This window comes from Thamnophis elegans, chromosome 1 (assembly GCF_009769535.1).
Source record: "Thamnophis elegans isolate rThaEle1 chromosome 1, rThaEle1.pri, whole genome shotgun sequence".
Classification (NCBI taxonomy): domain Eukaryota; kingdom Metazoa; phylum Chordata; class Lepidosauria; order Squamata; family Colubridae; genus Thamnophis; species Thamnophis elegans.
The window spans coordinates 149,221,508-149,240,982 of record NC_045541.1 but is presented as its reverse complement, the minus strand read 5'-3'; the positions used below and the strand labels follow the sequence as shown (position 1 = coordinate 149,240,982).

At 41.1% G+C, this 19,475-nt stretch overlaps 1 protein-coding gene across 1 annotated transcript in view; it reads right to left on the bottom strand.

Moving 5' to 3' along the window:
• The window catches only part of ASPG (asparaginase), a 76,767-nt gene extending 60,519 nt beyond the window's left edge, over nt 1-16,248 (bottom strand). The window contains exons 1-5 of the mRNA XM_032213903.1: nt 16,098-16,248; nt 13,070-13,193; nt 11,149-11,260; nt 1,301-1,426; nt 327-410 (exon numbers count right to left, since the gene is read on the bottom strand). Of these exons, the coding sequence (XP_032069794.1) occupies nt 327-410; nt 1,301-1,426; nt 11,149-11,260; nt 13,070-13,193; nt 16,098-16,248 (597 nt within the window). The remainder of the gene's footprint in view (nt 1-326; nt 411-1,300; nt 1,427-11,148; nt 11,261-13,069; nt 13,194-16,097) is intronic.
• Between the last annotated feature and the right edge of the window lie 3,227 nt (nt 16,249-19,475).

Genomic DNA, 19,475 nt, shown 5'->3' with positions numbered 1-19,475 from the left:
CACCACACACCTGAATTCCTCTTATTGGTACTACTGTTGAGGCAAGTACTGCCTATTCTGTACCTGTGTATTTGGTTTTCTCTGCTATATAGTACTATTGAATCAACAGTGGATCAAGTATTTTATATTGATATATTCATTTTTAAAAAAATAAAGTTCCCTCTAATTGGTCTTTTGTTCCTGTTTGCATGCTTTGATATAATTTTTATAATCAAAATATTTCTGAAACAACCTCCCCACCACCTCAGTCAGGTTCTACAATGCAGATCTTACAGGGAACAAAGAGTTTAAAAGCAAAAAAATAAATAAGACAAAAATGAGCAGACCTCCGGAATTACAAATTGTCCCGCAATCAACAGCGCCCCCAACAGGTTGGCTCTGCCATCATTCCTCAGTTCATATATTGGTATCTAGAAAAGAGAGATTACCAATTGCCATTCAAAAAAATCATACACACTCAGCAGCAAGAGAGAGCAACTCCAGTCGACATAATATAAAGTGAGTGTAAAGCCATGCATAATTTATGAAACATTCTCTTAACGTATGATTTATTAGAACATGGATGCATTTCTTCATCTCAACTATGGCAGATGGCGGAATTTCTCATTTGGAATGTAAAATACTTTCTCCCACACCTCATGAAATTATCCTTGAATTTTACCATACTCATTTTGTTGGGGTGGGAGAGGGATCCCTACAATACTACTGAATATTTACAAATGAATTTTATTCATAATTTTTAGCTAATGCAAAAGTCAAATTCCCACCAGCAGTTCGTGACAATCAGGAACAGTCTTATGGCAAGCAATTAAATACTAAATGTTGGATTTGGTAAAAGTTGGATATTTTACTGGATCCCCTTTTAATTGTCCTTTTTTTTTCACAATAACCACCATATAGAGCTAAGATGATTTTGGTGGTGGTTAAATGGAAGGGATTCATTACTTCTTTCCAAAACATTGTTCCCTGATAGAAATCATCCTTTTAAAACTGTCGCAAGCCCCAGCAACAATAATCCCAAGTGTAAGGAGAAACAATTTGAATCAGGAAAAGGGAGAAGATTAAAAAAAAAAAAACTTTCAGAAGTACTAATAGCTCAATCAAACTAGCTGTCCTTCAGGATATTTCCAATTTTAAAAAGAACACCATGAGGTCATGAATTGTCTCATATCTCATTCACTGTATCCCATGTGTAAATAGGGGTGGAAAAACTGTAATGAGTAAAAATTAAAAAACATATCTTCTATGGTCAAAACTTATTTTTCAAGATAAATGTATTGCTTAACTGAAAATTTCTTACCTGAGATCCTGTCAAGATCACGGTTTTTCCCAGGTTCTCACACATGAAAGACAATGCTGAAGATGTATAAGCCATTGTGTCTGTGCCATGGAGGATCACAAATCCATCATACTTCTCATAGTTTGCCTGCCAATTTTTTAAAAAAAAAAATTGATTGTGCTGAGAGAAATAGTCAAAGGGACAAAGTAATCAGTATTTAAATAATACAAACTTTTTTGAGAATTGTGGGGAATAAAATGGTATTTAAAGGTCAAGTTGAGGGTAGACAGATTTCACGGTTGTTGCATTTATATCAATACAATCAACACCAACCAAGCACAAAAGTTATTAATTTAGAATTAAATAGCAGAAGGCAAAGGTAAACAAAAACCAATGTAATTTAGTTTGCTTTCAGTACCACAACAAAATGAAACTGAGCTCTCATTTATAGTAGAGAGGTTTTTTCTGTGCAGATATTAGAATTTTTCTGTTCCAGTGATCAGTTTCAAAAAATTTTAGCCACTGGTTCTGTGGGCGTGGCTTATTTTGTGGGTGTGGCTTGACAATCATGTGACCAGGTGGGAGTGGCTTGGCGGTCATGTGACGGGGTGGGAGCAGCTTGGCAGCCATGTGACTAGATGGGTGTGGCCAATTTAGCCATCCATTTTGCCAATTTAGCAGTCCATTAAACAATATACAGCAGCCCCCTTTTCTATTCTTTTTAATACTTCATGAAGTTTTTGCTCTAGGTTTTTTTTACTAGGGGGGAGAGGTTGGCAATGCCTGGAGATTTCTGGCATTTCTCCTCTGTGTTAAAGGCACCAAAATAACCAAGATGATATAAGGGGCAGGGGATTGGACTAGGTGACCTCTGAAGTCCCTTCCAGCCCCAGATTGCTGTGCTGTTTCGAAGCATCCTCTGAAGTTGTGTCTAGTGGCAGGTTTGTGGTCCTTCCTTCCTCTCCTTTTTCTCTCCTTCACCCCCACTTTATCCCTCCATCCACCCATATCTCATTCACTTTCCCTTCCCTCTTTCTCTCTTCCCTCTCTCCCTTCCCTCCCTTTCTTTCTTTTCCCTTCCCTCCCTCCCTTTCTTTTTCTTTCTTTCTTTCTTTCTTTCTTCCTTCCCTCCCTCTTTCTCCCTTCTCTCCCTCCCTCTTTCTTTCTTTCTCCCTTCCTTCCCCCTTCCTTCCTTCCTTCCTTCCTTCCTTTCTCCCATCCTGTGAAAAACCCCAGGAGGTGTTTGGTATGAGGAAGAAAAGCCAGATGTTTTGAAACTGAGAAAATGCCTATTGATCATCTGGCATTCTTAGAGCTCCACTATTGATTAGCTTAGCCTGAGCAAGGATAGTAAACACCACTTTCAATAATCTCTCAACTCAAGCTCCATGCCAGAGGTCTTCAAGCTTGGCAACTTTTAAGACTTGTGGACTTCAATTCCCAGAATTCTCCAGCCAGCAGAGCTGAATTCTGGGAGTTGAAGTCCACAAGTCTTAAAGTTGCCAAGTTTGAAGACCTCTCTGCTCCATGCACTTGGGGATCTCCCAACAGTGAAGATTTCTTTCTTTCTCCCTTGAAGGCCCTCCTGCCGCCCCAGGGGGCTGTTGAGAGGCTTGCTAGGCATTACATGCCCTATTTTGGGCCTAGCAGTCTTCCCTGAAGCCCCCTGGGAGCCAAAATGGGTGCAGTGGGGTGCTGCCCCCACACCGTATTTTGGGCCTAGCAGGCCTCCCTGAAGCCCCCTGGGAGTCATAATGGGGCTTGTGGGGACTCCTGGAAGGGGTGGGGAAAGGGAAGTTGTGAGCCTGGTGGGGATGGGGGGAACACAGTAAGCTCTGGGGAGAGGGGGCTAGCAAGACTTACCTGTAGGCAGGAGGAGGCAGCTAAGTTGGGGCACAGGACAGGCACCACATGGCAACTTAGGCAGGCAAACTGTCCGGGAGGGGAGCAGTGACTGGGTGGGGCGGGGCGGTGGGGCAAGTGACCAGGGAACTGGTTCGGGGGGGTATGGCAGGCCGCCAAACTATTACCAGTTCAGCCAAACTGGTCTGAACTGGTAGGAACCCACCACTGGTCTGTTCTCTAAAAAGCAGGTAGAGAGGAAAAAATTGTCCAAATACACTTTTAAAAGGTTATCATGACCAAACATTCCAAGATGGCGTCCACTAGATGAGCTGGATGTGTTGCCCAGGACTAAAAGAGTCCGCATCAGTTAGAGCAGTGGAGCTTTGCTGGCTGAGGAACTCTGGGAGTTGAAGTCCACAGGTCTTAAAGTTGCCAAGGTTGGAGACCACTGAGTTAGAGGATATTCAAGATGGAGGAATGTTGGAGACTTATGATCTGATCCCTATCAGGCAGTTCTGCCTGTCCATTTAGAATAAAGGCTTTTTTTCCCCATTCTCAAAGAAATGGATGCTAAAACGCAAACTGGAAAATAAAAACAAAGGAAGGGCTTGAAAAATCCCAATAGAGAACAACCCTTAGTGTATATCTGACCAATACAAGAAATACAATCAATAATCTCTTATTTATTTGAGTCTGCCTGTCTAGCTTTTAAGAAAAAAGCATAATTAATTCTTAAAGAATATAGACAACATAAAATCTAGTGAGGTTTTTTTTCCCAGTCACTAATTATGACAACATTCAAAGACTTGCTCTTCAGTGTATAAATATTAATGATATGTCCTTAACCAGAGGAAGGCTGCTAATTAAGAAAAGCTTAGCAGTAGCTTTAAAACAGGAATGTTAACATATGTAAATGAATCATATGGTCTGATTCCTTGTTCTTGCTTTTACTTTGGGGATTATACCATTTATGGGAGCAGACTAAGCAAACTGGAGCTATTGTAATAGTAGATAGGGAAGAAATGCCATCCTTAACAGATGCTAAATGCTAATGGAAGACTGCCCTCGTCTGTTCAAAAGGCAGTAGAGAAAATACACAGGCACACCCAGACACCCCGAGTTTTATTTAAATAAAATTAAAAATTTACATAGTCAAAGAATGAATAGACACTTTTTCTAGAAATAGAGATGCAATTGGATGTACTTTATCTCCCAGACACTTAATGATAAATTCTAAGGTACCATTTGCCAATCTTAAAATAATATAATTAGTGGTACCCAGAATCAAATCATTGATTTTTCTGGTCCAGGACTAATTGTCTGACAGGCAATAGGTTTCTAAGATTTCAAGCAAGCCCATCTCATCACCTGACTTCTTTTAAATTGGAGATGCCATGTTTATTGCCATTGTACTACAACATCTGACCTCTCATAATGTGGAAGACAACATTATTCATATCTAATTATTTTTTTTCTGAGGCAGAATTGGCAACAATTCTTTGTTCTTATGCCTGAAATAATTACAGTTTTCAATGGAGGAAAGGAAAATAGACCAAATTGTAGGAGGCTTTCATATTAAGATTTCTGGCTTACAATGGCAAATATATTTGGAAATATTATTTTGTTTTTTTATTTATTCTTTTATCTGTCCAACAACTAATTTCTCTGGACAGATAACAAAATCATGAAGGTCAAGACAGTCAGAAACATTATTATAGTAAGAAGGATAAAAAGTCACAACAAAGTATATTTTAAAATATATATATATCTTCAATATCTAGCCTGGTATTAATGCTTAATTTTCTCAGTTTTCCTCTATTGTAAAATATAAGTATTAAATGGTATCCTTCAAGTATGCTTTTCTACAGGTTTATGAACTAATTTATTTAATTCAGTAATTGGAATTACACATCCCAATTAGCCATTAGTTTACTTATATTGGGCTTCCTGAATAAACCATCACTGATTGCATTCATACACCACCAAGCCTAAAGCAAACAACCCACATGATTGTTTAGCATGATGTGGGAACTCACCAGTCTGCAAACATTAGCAATAACTGCTTAGGTGTCCTCTTGGGTATGATTCTACCTCCAGGAGTAATTATTTTACATTTATCTCTCATTGGAGTTTACTTACACCACTCTGCACTGCGAAAGAATCAGAATTAACCATCCTTTAAGGAACCCATCCAAAATATAACTCACTGGTTCGAGCATTATTTTAAATTAGAAATGAGGAAGCTGAAATTGGGGTGGAAGGGTGGGGGAGAAGAAGGAAGGAAGGAAGGACGGAAGGAAGGACTTTAACATGTTTAGTTCTGGATGGTGTTGTATTACTCTAAAAAGACCTCAGTCACTCAAACCCTGATCATCTCACACTTGGACTATTGCAATGCACTCTCCATAGGGCTACCCTTGAAGAGTAGCTGGAAGTTTCAGCTGGTGCAGAATGTAGCAGTGCAGGACGTTCTTGGGACCCCTAAGATGGCCAATATTGCTTCACTATATATAAACACTAAAGTGAATGCCTGTTTACTCCTTCAAGGGTTCTCATCTTTAAAGCCCTCCAGTCCAGGCTATCTGAGAAACCGCCTCATCCCAATGAAATTACCCTGCCCTACCTGTGCCCTACCTGTGCAGGCAGAAGAAATACATGCATCAACCATGGAATTTCATCTGGTGGGGTCCAGAAGAAGGTCAGATCCATACCCACCCTTTTGACCTTCTGTAATGTCTTGAAGACATAGCTATGCCAACTAGCTTTGGGCTCTAATAGGGGTATGGTACATAAGAAGTGGCTGATGGAGTAGAGCAGGGGTGTCAAACTCATGGCGACATGTTTTCATCATGTATCACAATTTTTTACCTCTGCTAAACTGCGGGTGGCTGTGGCCAATGGGTTTGACATCCCTGGAGGAGAGAATACCCGACCTCCTTCCAGTGCGGCCTTTGCTCCTTCCCTCTCCATCTTGCTTAGTTTTTATTTTAATTGAATTTTTAAATTTAAGATATGTATTTATTATTTTAATGTTTTTATGGCATTTTATTCAATGTTTGTAAGCGACCTTGAGCCATCTTTGATGAGATGGGCAGCATTCAAGTTGGATGGATGGATGGGTGGGTGGGTAGAAGGAGGGAGGGAGGGAAGGAAGGAAGGAAGGAAGGAAGGAAGGAAGGAAGGAAGGAAGGAAGGAAGAAGGGAGGGAGGGAGGGAGGGAAGGAAGGAAGGAGAAAGGGAAAGGCTCAAAGTTACGTAGCTGACTTTTATGCCTAAGGCAGGACTAAAATTCACCAGTCTCCGGTTTTTAGTCTAGTGCCTAACTCACTGTGTAGTGAGTTTATGATTTATGATTAGAGTTATACTTATGATTAGGGTTATGATTCTCATAGACATATTTTATTTATACTGTATGTGTGTGTATTTTCTATTGTTTTCTATTGTTGCTTTAAACATGTTTATCCATACAGGATTGTAAACCACTCAGTGGGCAATTGGAGCCATGTGTAAGCTCAAATAATATAAATAAATACCTTGAAGCTTATCTTATTATATATACAGCAGGGACATGCAGTCAATGGAGGCGGGACCTCACCAGTGTAATGAGGAAAAGAAAATAATTTTTAAAATAATTAAAAAGGCCAAGGCAGTTGCTGCCAGACTCCAGAGTCACAGTGACTCTGAGTCTGCTTAGTGCTAACTGTAGGGGGAGGCGGGAGAACTATGGGCCTCCTTTGCATAAGGAATTTTTCACCTTTTAACCCTTGCTCAGAGTTAAGCAAGGGTTAAAAGGCAAAAAATTCCTTATGCAAAGGAGGCACATGATTCTCCCGCCTCCTGATTTGGGAGCAGCAAATCGTGCCTTGCCTAAGTAAGTTGCTTTTTTATTTAATTTTTTTCATCATGGTGGGTGGACAAGAGGAGAGTTGAAATCCACAGCTGGAAAAGGTATGTGGATCGGATGGAGGGAGGGGGGGATTCAAAATTATTGTAATTTAATTTGTAATTTTTTATTGTGATGAATTTGTGTGTGTGTGTGTGTGTGTGTGCGTGCGTGTGTTTCTTTCTTCACAGTGGTGGTTCGGAGGAGGCAGGGGGGCGAGGCAGCGGAGCGCGGCAGCGGCAGGGACAATCTCGCTGCTGTGTCCAACAGGCCAGGCGTCTCGCGTTTAAGTCCACCATAAACGTGAGACACCTGGCCTGTTGGACACAGCAGTGGCGGGCTGGCACTTGCTTTCTTTTGCCAGGCCTCTTGCACCCGTGTCCAGCCCGCTGGAGCTCGCCGCACCGGGGGAGGAATGGGCTGGGTGGGCTGGCTGGCTGGGGAGAGGGGAATCATGGCCACTCAGGCCCCGGGGGCAGGGCTTTAAAGTGGTGGCAGGGCCCCAGCGGCAGGGCTTTAAAGTCCCGGTCCCACTCTATGGTAGATGCGGCGCCAGGGCTTCGGCGGGGCTTTCGCGCTTGCCTCACCGGCCATGAAGCCCACCGCACGTCACTGATATATAGTATATAAAGCATCACATGACGTTTACTAATCAAACAACAATTTCAAACATAGAAAATATAATCCATTTGTTCACAATGGCCATCTCTAGACCTAACTATTTTGTCTAGCTATTTCTCTAGCTATTTTCCAAAGCATCTGAAGGCCAGACAAGGAATAATGGATGGAAACTGAACAAGGAGAGGTTCAACCTGGAAATAAGGAGAAATTTTCTGACAGTGAGAGCAATCAACCAAAGGAACACCTTGCATTCAGAAGTTGCGGGAGCTTCATCACTGGAAATTTTCAAGAAGAGACTGGACTGCCATCTGTCAGAAATGGTTAGAGTCTGCTTGGCCTAGATGACATTCAACTCTGTTAATCTGTTAATCTACTGGAGTCTGTTAAAACTGTAATGGTTTCACACGCATTCAGCAGGGTCCAAATGGAGTTATACTAGCAGCTACAGCTTACAGGACTCACAACTAGACATCTACAGAGTAATTTATAAGTGCCAAATCGATAGGATAATTCTAAAGCCCTTTTAGTTGAGAGAGAGAAATCAGAACAAAGGAAAGAAGCACTGACCCAATGGCCACACTTTGCTTTTGTAACCTTTAACATTTAATCTCCCTTCAGTGCCCTTTATCGCTTTCATTGATGTTACACATCAAATAAATAAGTGAGTGATAGTTTATTTATCATTTGTTGTTAGCTGCAAAGTCGTGTCCGACCCATCGCAACCCCATGGACAATGTTCCTCCAAACCTTCCTGTCCTCTACCATCCTCTGGAGTCTATTTAAGCTCACGCCTACTGCTTCGGTGACTTCACCAAGCCACCTCATTCTCTGTCATCCCCTTCTTCTTTTGCCCTCAGTCTTTTCCAGCATTAGGCTCTTCTCCAGTGAGTCCCTCCTTCTCATTAGGTGGCCAAAGTATTTGAGTTTCATCTTCAGGATCTGGCCTTCTAAAGAGCAGTCAGGGTTGATCTCTTCTAGGACTGATCTGTTTGTTTACAGTGCAGTCCAAGGGACTTGCAGGAGTCTTCTCCAGCACCATAGTTCAAAGGCCTCAATTCTTTGGCGCTCAGCCTTTCCTATGGCCCAAGTTTCACAGCCATGCATTGTAACTGGGAAAACCATAGCCAGTTACATACAACTCTGCTTTCTTATGCACCAAGACTATTGAGATTTGTGACATTGTACAACATTTCAAGTGTGGGTAGTTGAGAAATAAGTCAGTCTGCCATAGGAAAGGGCCACTCTTGCAAAGGGAACTTTATAATGCCCCAGAGGAGAAGAGAATCAGGACTTGGGAGGCAGAAACTCAGGATCCCACATGCTGGACTTCTTGGGAATGTCCTCAAATGCAACAGTAAATAAATAAAGAGATAATTATGAACTCCAGTATTTAAAATTCCCTTACTGATGCTTTTGAACCCTAATGTTGGAGAAGACGCCTAAGAACAACATGGAAAGACAAGAAAACAAACCAATGGATCATTGAACAAATCAACCCAAAGTTCTCACTTGAGGCACAAATGACCAGGCTGAAATTAACCTTCAGATATCTTATGCAAAAGTCTGGCTCTCTAGAGAAGGCTGTTGTGCTGGGAAAGGGTGGAAGAAAAGGGAAGAAGAAGACAACCAGCCAAAAGGTGGATGGTTTCAGCTACTAACTAGGCAATAATTAGGAATGGACTGTAATGGAGGAAATCTATCCATGTGCTCACTAAGAATTGATAGCAACTTGACAATACCTAATCAATGCATCAAAAGTGCACTACTGCATGCCAGATCTTTGATTTCCACTAACAAATGAAAATGATTTTTTCCCCTAAACCACTATTACATTAGCTTATGGAAGATCAAACATATACAGAAACACCAGTACAAATACACCTTATACAATTTATACACCGTATACAATTCAGATAGAACCAAACTGGCTGGGAATTCTGGGAGCCACAACCCTAACCAAGCAGTTATCAGTTCTTAAAAGTCCCCCCCCCCACACACACACACAAAAAACACCTGGTACTTTTAACTCCACTGAACAGTGATTAAATACCTCTGTGTCCAGAGAACATGTTCTTTATCAAGAAAGATGTGGGGTATGACACTCATCATTCCAATGAATTCTATTTTTAAATTTTAATTGTGTTTCGATAATGCCAGATTGTTCTGTAAATTGCTTATTCTTCTGCAAATTCTCGCTGGCATGCCATCTGTAAATTTTGCAAAGCCAAAAGCTGCAATATAGTACCATCTTGTGGTCATATGAATTTTAGCAGAAAGGTTTTAAAAACCTGCTTTAAGTGAGTCATAGTATTATAGAATTATAGAACTGGAAGTTACTCAAAGTTACATCAGTTTTGCTTCTCCTCATTCCTTTTCCTTGAACAGTGTTTCTTAAAGTGTGATCCTGGAGGTAAAATAAGACCCTTCCAGAGGTCCATGAAATCACCATTATTTGCCAGATATTGCAGCTACAAGTAGTCCTCAACTTCCAACAGTTCATTTAGCGATCGTTCAAAGTTACAACGGCACTGAAAAAGTGACCTATCCCTGTTTTTCACACTTATGACCATTGCAGCATCCCCATGGTCATGTGATCAAAATTCAACTGCTTGGCAACTGACTCAAATTTATGAAGATTGGATGTGAACAGCTTTTGCAACCTTCTGACCAACAATGGGTGTGTGTGCAGATTCACTTAACAACCATGTTACTAACTTAACAAAGACAATGATTCACTTAACAACTGTGACAAGAAAAGTCATGAAAGGGGCAAACTCTCTTAACAAATGTTTCAATTAGCAACATAGATTTTGGGTTCAATTGTGGCCATAACTTGAGGACTACCTGTGTTTAACTCAATGTTATTTTTTATTATTATTTTTATCTGTTCAAATTATAGTTTTTTTCACACAAAAAAACATTTTATTTATATCAATATTTAATGGCTTTACTATTGTTATTTTACAGGATTCAATTCTACAAATGCAATGCATTTTCATTTTTAATTCAATTATTACTGTATATCCCATATAAACCAAAGCTTTTTTGCAGTTGGTCTTCTATCATTTTTAGAAGTGGGAAGGGATCCTGAGAACAAATATTTAAGAAACAGTCCTAGAGCAATCTTGGAAGCAGGATCCTAGGTTTTAGAAGAACATTTATGTTAAAAAAAAGGATTGTTTAAGAAATGCTGGGCCACAAATATTGTTGTTCCAATGATATTCTCATAAGTGTAATCCAAATCATTCCTCAAAAAAGAAATCAGTAATAAAAGAAATAGGGAAAATGGAAGATGGCATATATTTAACAGGCAGCCATGTAAATCACACAACTTGTTAATTAAGAGAATTGGTTGGCTTTGACTTTGTAATTATCTCAGTTAAAAATAAATTAAGGATTTGAAAGAACTGAAGTTTTGGTCCTATATTAGACAATTTATCAGAAATAATATTTGAGTAATTGATCATAGAATGATTATGTATCTGTGACCAATAACAAATTATTTCTTTTAAAAAATTACCTCAAGGCACCTGGCAATTTTGTCCCATTCAGATGGTGTCATATTTGAAGAATCTAGTAGAGGAGAAAGTTCCAGGATGGTGTAGATAATTCTTTTATCCTGATTGGAAGAACTGTCATAAAAAGAACATCTTCTAAAATAAACTGTTTTAAGGATATTGGTTTTTCAGATCACTTTGGACAAAGGTATCAAATTACAATTGCTGAGAAGATCTACAAACAGAATGGCTTTCACGCAAGATATTCCTGGCAACTTGTGAAGGGTTGACCTGATACAGATACAAGGAAGCTTCAACACCCACAGTCATTCTGAAGTTGGGCAGACCTAAACTGAATAAATAAATTAAATTAAACCCCTATACCCCTCTTTGCAAATTCATTTTCCCTCACTCTCAGCCTCTTGAGGCTCCACTGTTCCACACTGTTCTATTGTTTAATTATCTGCACCCATCCTCAACTTCCAGCTTTAACAACTGCACAAAATATAAAACTCCAAATCCTCTTTTGCACTAAGTACACAAAAGTGCCATCTTTTTTTTAAAAAAATGTTTATCTGTACCAAAAGAGTAAGGTTTTCCTTTAAAAATCAGCATTCTTTTAAAGAAATTCAATTGTTTTCCATCTATTTGATAGTTATCTATTCTATAACTGTCTGGTTTGGTACAGCAACCAAACAGGACAGGTACAGACTCCAATGGATATTAAGATTGCAGAAAGAACAGTTGCGACCAGCCTGCCTTCCATAGAAGACCTCTACATTGTGCAGGTCAGAAGGAGAGCTGAGATGATATCTGCCTACCTTTCACATCCTGGTTGTAAACTGTTTCAATACCTTCCCTCAGGGCAGTGCTATAAGGCATTTATGGCAAAACAATGCTGTAGGTATTGTGGCCTGCCAGCAGAGCTGGCAGCAGATTCGGACAGTGAGGAGGTTGGGGAGGAACATGGGCCAGTCCTGGAGTCTGGGGAAGGCTCTGACGAGGGCTCTGCATCAGAGGTAGAGATGGGACCAGGTCTGACAGTTATCAGCTGACTTAGGAGTCAGACATCAGTGAGGCAGACGAACAGCTGGAGCCTGTTCCCAATGTGTGCATGCGCAGAGTTGTCAGATGAAGGGAACAACTAAGGAACAAGGGTCGACTTGGGAGTAGGTAGATGGTGAATGGCCTCTCCCATAGGGAATAAAAGAGGAGCAAAAGGGGAGAGATATTTGCAGGAGACAATTAGTTCATTCCTGCATTCTTGCCAAGTATGCAGAGGCATCTGAAAGATATTGGCCTGGCCACTCTCCAAGCCTGATAAAGGTCGGTAATTGTGAAGTATCTTGAAAGACTGTGGAAGAGGAAAGACTTTGCTGGAGAGGAATTCACTGTAAATTAAATAAAAGGGGTTTATCCGTATGAGGACAAAGCTTCGTGCTGGTAGGGAAGCCTAGGTCAGAACAATAGACACAGGCCTATGCCTTCATTCTATTGAACACTTAATTCTCTCAGTGCTGCCTAATGTCTATTAACCCATGTAGTGTGGCTATGGTATTATTTATTCTTATTATTATTATCTTCTTTACTCCATCTTTTATTGATAATATTATTATTCTTTTGCTTTGCATGTACACTGAGTACTTTTGTGTGGAGAAAAATTCCTTGGGTGTCTAATCACAGTCAAATAAAGTATTCAATTTAATTTAATTTTAGTTAATTTAGATAATTGCCCAGGTATTGCAATTTTATTTCTTCAAACTGCAAAGGGATTAGCTCAGGATTTGAATGGCTCCAATCCCAATATATCAGTAAAGAGTCTCAAGTTGGAATAGGTTATTCTAGACACAATCTTAAATATTTTTTTAAAAAAATATCCAGGATGCTTCACAGGAAATTCCAAAACTCATTGAACAAAAACATTCCAGTATTGCAAATACATACGGAAGTACCAAAGTGTCAACTCCAAGGCGGTTATATAGTTGGGTTTCCTTGGCATATGTTGCATCATGAAGTATGGTCATCTTCTTCAGAGCTTCTGAAAGCTTGTTAGCTTCAGGGACAAGGCCTGAGAAACAAAAGAAATCATGAATAAAAACAATCACATTGCTTAGTGCAATGTGTGAATGCCGTTCCTGTACTTTTGGTCCCTCCCAACTAAATCAACAACAGAGGGTCAGGCTCATACTTAAATTACTTCAGAAGAATCCTGAAATGTTTAGAATCAGCCAATTTCTTTATAAAATTACTGTAAGCATTCAACTTAATCTAATGCACATTCCTTATTAACAGTAGGGCCCAAATTAATACAGGTAGCCCTTGATTTATGGTAATAACTGAGCTTGGAAATTACGGTCATAAATAATGATAGTTGTAAAGTGGGTCATCACATGACCAGTTCTATTTTTATAACCTTTTTTGTGGTAGTCATTAAGTGAATATCGCAGATTAAGTGAATATCATGATTGTTGACGGAACCATTGTTCACTATGGATCGGTTTTTACTGGAAGTAAAATTGGAAGTAAACATTGGTTTCTGGCAAAAACACTATAAATCGCAGCTATATAAATCAGGCTGCTAGAAATGGCTTAAAACAGGAACTAGTTGAAGTCATGTGACCATAGGGAGGGGATTTCAAAAGTGTGTCATAAGTCCCTTTTGAGGGGTCAGTGATAAATGAAGGAGCACCTGTATTGCTCCTAAACAGTTTTAATTTGCCATGTGATCAAAAAAAGAAACCAGGTTTTCCAGTTCCTAAAAAATTAGCACTGTTTATATGAAATAAAATATTGCAGTACAAATCTTGTTTCAAAAATTAGGTTTTCAGGTATGCAAGTATTTATCAAGAATGAACATTTTTCCATGTTAGCCCTGCCCATGGAGGCCATGCCCTTTACGTGAGGGGTTTGCCTTGTTCAGGAACATCTTACTCACTTAGAATAATGCTCACTTTCATGATTACTCAGGCAGCTGTTGCAATAGGCTAACCGAATTGCACAGTTACAGTAAACTAGCTAAATTACAAAGCTACTTTAAAACTTCCGGACCTAAGCCTCCAAGTTTTCTTTCTACCAGAAGAAGAAATCTAAAACATCAACTAAGGCTTCTTGTTATCCTTTTATTTGGATGCATTTGAACACCTGAGCCAAAAATCCTTCTGCAAGCTGCCTTGTATTACCAAAAAGTCAGGAGAGAAAAAAAAGAAAGTTGGATCAAGAAGAAAATTGTGTATTAATAATTGACCCACACCCCTAGGCAAAAGCATATAAACACACCTATTCATGGAGGGTGAAGTAATGTGAATGTATATCAAAGGTTCATGTTGAAAAGTGACTTATTTTGATGTGATTTACTTCCAACTAGTATGGAACAATCCTATGCATAACAAGTCAGGGAAAAGAAGCAAGGAATGGTCTCTGGCATTCTTATTGATCTTTTCACCAGGTTTTGCATTTATGTCTATGTTTGCAAAGTATTAGGCAGGCTCCATTCCCTCAACTCTGGATTATGCATTTGGGAAGGATGGAGAAGGAGTGGAGATTTCCAACCCATGGATCATGTGAGCCTAAAGGTAGGACTAGGTTTAGAGTAGAAGTGTTAGCAGCATTCTAAGCCAATGTACAAGTGCTTCTCCCATAGGGATACCTTAGAGAATATTTTGGGAAAAGATTTCTCCATTGCCTCAACCTGGACCCAGCCCATTTGCAGACCTGGTCTTTCTTTTGTTGCTTTTTCCCATTAAATCAAACTTTATTATCGGTTGGGGTTTTTTTTACAGTTATCTTGCTGACAGATGGTGGAGTCCCCTTCTCCTTTACATAACAGTATTCTGTTCCAACAAAGAATTTAAAAAATCTCCTTCAAATCATGTTGAACTGCTGGTGGCTTCATGGACATCCCCTTTCCACAATCCTAATCACACTTACACACACACACCCAATTCACTGAATGAACTTATGAGACCAATGATCATATGAATGTAGATTGACTAAGATCTCAGGAAAAGTCAAGTAGAAGAAATTCAGTGAGACCAAACATCTTGAGTTGCCTTCTCCAGTGCAATCAAGCAACCCCCAAATTACAAATCTCCCCAAAACTACTTATGACCAAAAGGTGCGATGGCTGGAAGAGAAGGAAGCTGTACTCTATCCCAAAGGTGCTTTTTCGAAAGGCAACTAGACTTTCTGTTTTTTTAGAATAGAATAGAATAGAATAACAGAGTTGGAAGGGACCTTGGAGGTCTTCTAGTCCAACCCCCTGCTCAGGCAGGAAACCCTACACCACTTCAGGCAAATGGTTATCCAACATCTTCTTAAAAATTCCCAGTGTTGGAGCATTCACAACTTCTGGAGGCAAGCTGTTCCACTGATTAATTGTTCTAACTGTCAGGAAATTTCTCCTTAGCTCTAGGCTGCTTCTTTCCTTGATTAGTTTCCACCCATTACTTCTTTTTCTACCCTCAGGTGCCTTGGAGAATAGCTTGACTCCCTGTTCTTTGTGGCAACCCCTGAGATATTGGAACACTGCTATCATGTCTCCCCTAGTCCTTCTTTTCATTAAACTAGACATACCCAGTTCCAGCAGCAACCGTTCTACCTATGTTTTATATGAAGAAGCTTCTTGGATGAGAAGCGAAATGTCTTGAAAGAAAGAAAAAAAAAACTACGAAGTTCATTTGCCTCTTGAAAAAGCGCCTTAGGGCAACCATGACCTGGATGACTGAGAATCTCCATAGACATCAAGCTGTACTCTGGCGCATCCGAAGAGCACCAGTTTGGGCCCCCGTTGGCCTCAATCCGGCTCTGTTTCAATAAGCGCTTTTATCCACGAGGGGGTGAAAGCGTCCCACGATGAATCTCTGCGGGGAGACGCGTGCAAGGGAAGGATCCGTGGGGAGAGAAGATCGCTCTCCTCTCTTTGAGGCGCTCGGCTCCTTACTCAGCCTCACCGAGCGCCTTCTTACTCACTCACCCTCTGACTGGGGCACCATCCCGATAGTCCCCCCGGTGTTGATCACCAGCACCCACACTTCGGCCATGGGTCTGCATCCGACGTCAAGGGTCGGAGCGGGCTCGCTGTACGAGAGAGCCCTGCCCAGTTCGCCGTTCTCCTCTTCTGTCATGATAGTTTCCCCGGTAGGAGAGAGGAAGGGTCGGCGGTATGGATGCCCCACTCGGGCAAGCTGGGCATCCAAATACCGGCTCTTAGCGCCGCCCTTTTCCGGGCTCGCCGTCTCCCATTGGCCAAGCCTCGTCCTACCTCCCCAGTAGGGGGCGGAGGGGGGGAGCAAGGGGAGAACGGACGACCCTCTCCGGCTTCCTCCCCGTTGAACCGTTGGTTGAGCGGAGGTGGGCAGAGAGGGCAGGTAGCATTCAGCTCCTGAACTGGGGAGGTTTCATTGCCCTCCGGCGCTCCGGCTCCACCTCCCTGTCTCCGGCGCACTACGACCGTGAACTTTTCTCAAGGGGAAGACAACAAAGTGACACCCACCACGCGTTTTTTTTATTGAAAGCCGGCGCTGAGATATAATTCCGGAGCGAGAAATAACTGGTTTAAGAAGAGACCTGAAATTGTATAGGTCAGTCTCTCCTGCTTGAGCAGGGGGGTGGACTAGAACAGTGTTTCTCAACCTTGGCAACTTGAAGATGTCCGGACTTCAACTCCCAGAATTCCCCAGCCAGCGAATGCTGGCTGGGGAATTCTGGGAGTTGAAGTCCGGACATCTTCAAGTTGCCAAGGTTGAGAAACACTGGACTAGAAGACCTCCAAGGTCCCAGCTCGATTCTGATTCTGATTCTCTCTTAAAACTTTCTTGAGCCGCCTCAAAGACAAGCCCCCCACTTGTTTTGATTTTGGAGAGACTCAGACCAAGAGAACAGAGTTCAGCATTTCTGTTTGGACAACGACCAGACACCTCAAGGCCTTCTCTTTTCTGAAGGGGCACAAGTGAAATGCTCGCCTGTTTGTGCCTCTTATATTGATGAACGGCCTCGAAAAAAAATAGTGAACTTTTATGGTGACCTCTTAAAGGATTGAATCTTCTAATAACGGCCAAAGTAATTTCCCAATCACCATAGCATGTTGAAATTCAGTCAAATGCAGTCAAATGCACCGCGTTGTCTGTATCAAAATAAAGAATGCATTTGGTCCTGGGCTAAAGAGATCTGGGATTTAGTACTGTTTTTTTGTTTTTGTTTTTGAACGAAGAAAGGCCTAGTACTCTTTATGTTCCAATAACACTCAAAACATACATTTTTGTAATTTTTTTACATTACAACTTTTGTAAAAAAAATTTTAAAAGCTCTCCCTCTGCTTTGGGTGCTGTTTTCTTTCCCATAATGGAGCTACCTCTTGACCTACGCTGTCTTTGTAAGAATAACTACGGTTTATACACCTTTTGTCCTTTTCTTTACTTACTTCCACATGTTTTGAAGGGAACAATTTAAGATGTTTCTGTGCCCGAGGAGAGACGCGTGTACTCTAGCTAAGTAAATATATAATGGATTTATAGGGCTGCCGAACTCAAAAGAAAGTGGTTCTGGACAGCATGCAAGCAAATGGACAGAGAGTCATTTCCTCAGATTTCTCCAGGGTAGGAAAAATTCTCCTACGGCTACTTAAGGTTCACATTTATCAGTATTAATGGTGAACTTGCCATGTTTGTTTGAAAAGAGGGCTTTTACTTTGCTTTCATTTTTGTTTTCATTTGCCACAATTGCTATTACCTGCAATAACAACTGTGTTGGAGCTTTCGCTCCCTAATGGCTTGGACCATTTTTCTGGAATATTATAGAATCAGAACTGGAAGGGACCTTAGAGGTCTTTTAGTTCAACCCCCTGCTTAATGCAGGAATCATCCTTATTTCACGTTGGACAAAGGAAAACCACTAGCGATGAAGCACCCACAACACCAGGAGGCAGGCTGTTCCATTGATTAATCAAGAAGTTTCTCCTTAGTTCAGGTTTAGGTTAGGTTTATTGGATTTATATGCCACCCTTCTCCCAAGGACTCAGGGCGGTGTACAACATAAAAGAAAACACATATTACAAAAATTAAAAGGAACATTAAATAAAGTATCCAAAAAAACCCCAATTGATATTTTCAATAAAAATTTAAAAACTAAATTAAAATTAACAACCAAATTAATCCTATATTTTATTCTATTCAGGCCAGGCCGGCTTGCTGGAAAAGCCAATTTTTTAGGGCGCGTCGGAAGGACTGGTGGTCGGGGATTATACAAAGCTCCAGGGGCAGCTCATTCCAGAGGGAAGGCTTTCCCACAGAGAAGGGTCTCCCCCTGGGGGTCGCTAGCCGACACTGTCTGGCTGACAGCACCCTGAGGCGGCCAACTCTGTGGGATCACACTGGGCGGTGGGATGCTACTGGTGGCAGTAGGTGGTCTCGCAGTTATCCTGGGCCTAAGCCATGAAGCGCTTTAAAGGTCATCATTAGTACCTTGAATCGCACCCGGAAGACAAGCGGCAACCAGTGCAGGCTGCCTAAAAGGGGTGTAACATGGGAGCACCTAGGTACTCCCCATGATCCAGTTCAAAGCTGGATCTCTGATTGGCTTCCACTGATTGCTTCTTGTCTTGCTCTCAGGTGCTCATGAAGAGGCAGAACAGTTCCAGTTGCCTAAAACAGTGTAATTTTTGGTGATTTTACAAAGAAAATCTTTGTTTATTTTACAAATAGCAGTTAGACTTATATACCGCTTCATAGGGCTTTCAGCCCTCTCTAAGCGGTTTACAGAGTCAGCATATTGCCCCCAACAACAATCCGGGTCCTCATTTTACCCACCTCGGAAGGATGGAAGGCTGAGTCAACCCTGAGCCGGTGAGATTTGAACAGGCGAACTGCAGAACTGCAGTCAGCTGAAGTAGCCTGCAGTGCTGCATTTAACCACTGTGCCACCTCGGCTCTTAAGAAGAAAATCTAGGAGATGAAATTGTAGAAGTGATATCTGGAAATGAAAATGAAAATGAAAAGCCAGTTAGAGATAGTTTAGAGATACTTTATGACAGGGAATGAGGTGGCTGGATGGCATCACCGAAGCAGTAGGCATGAGCTTAAATGGACCCCAGAGGATGGTAGCGGACAGGAAGGTCTGGAGGAACGTTGTCTATGGGGTCGTGATGGGTCACAACTAACAAGTTTTTACAACCACAACTGGGACCAGAATTAGCATTGCTAAGCAAGTTGTTAAGTGAGTTGCACCTGATTTTACACCTTTTTTTGCCATGGTTGTTAAGCGAATCACAGAGCCATTGAGCACATCCATCTCCCCCCTTTGACTTTTCATGTCAGGAGCTAATTGGGAAAGTCGCAAATGGTGATCACATGACCCC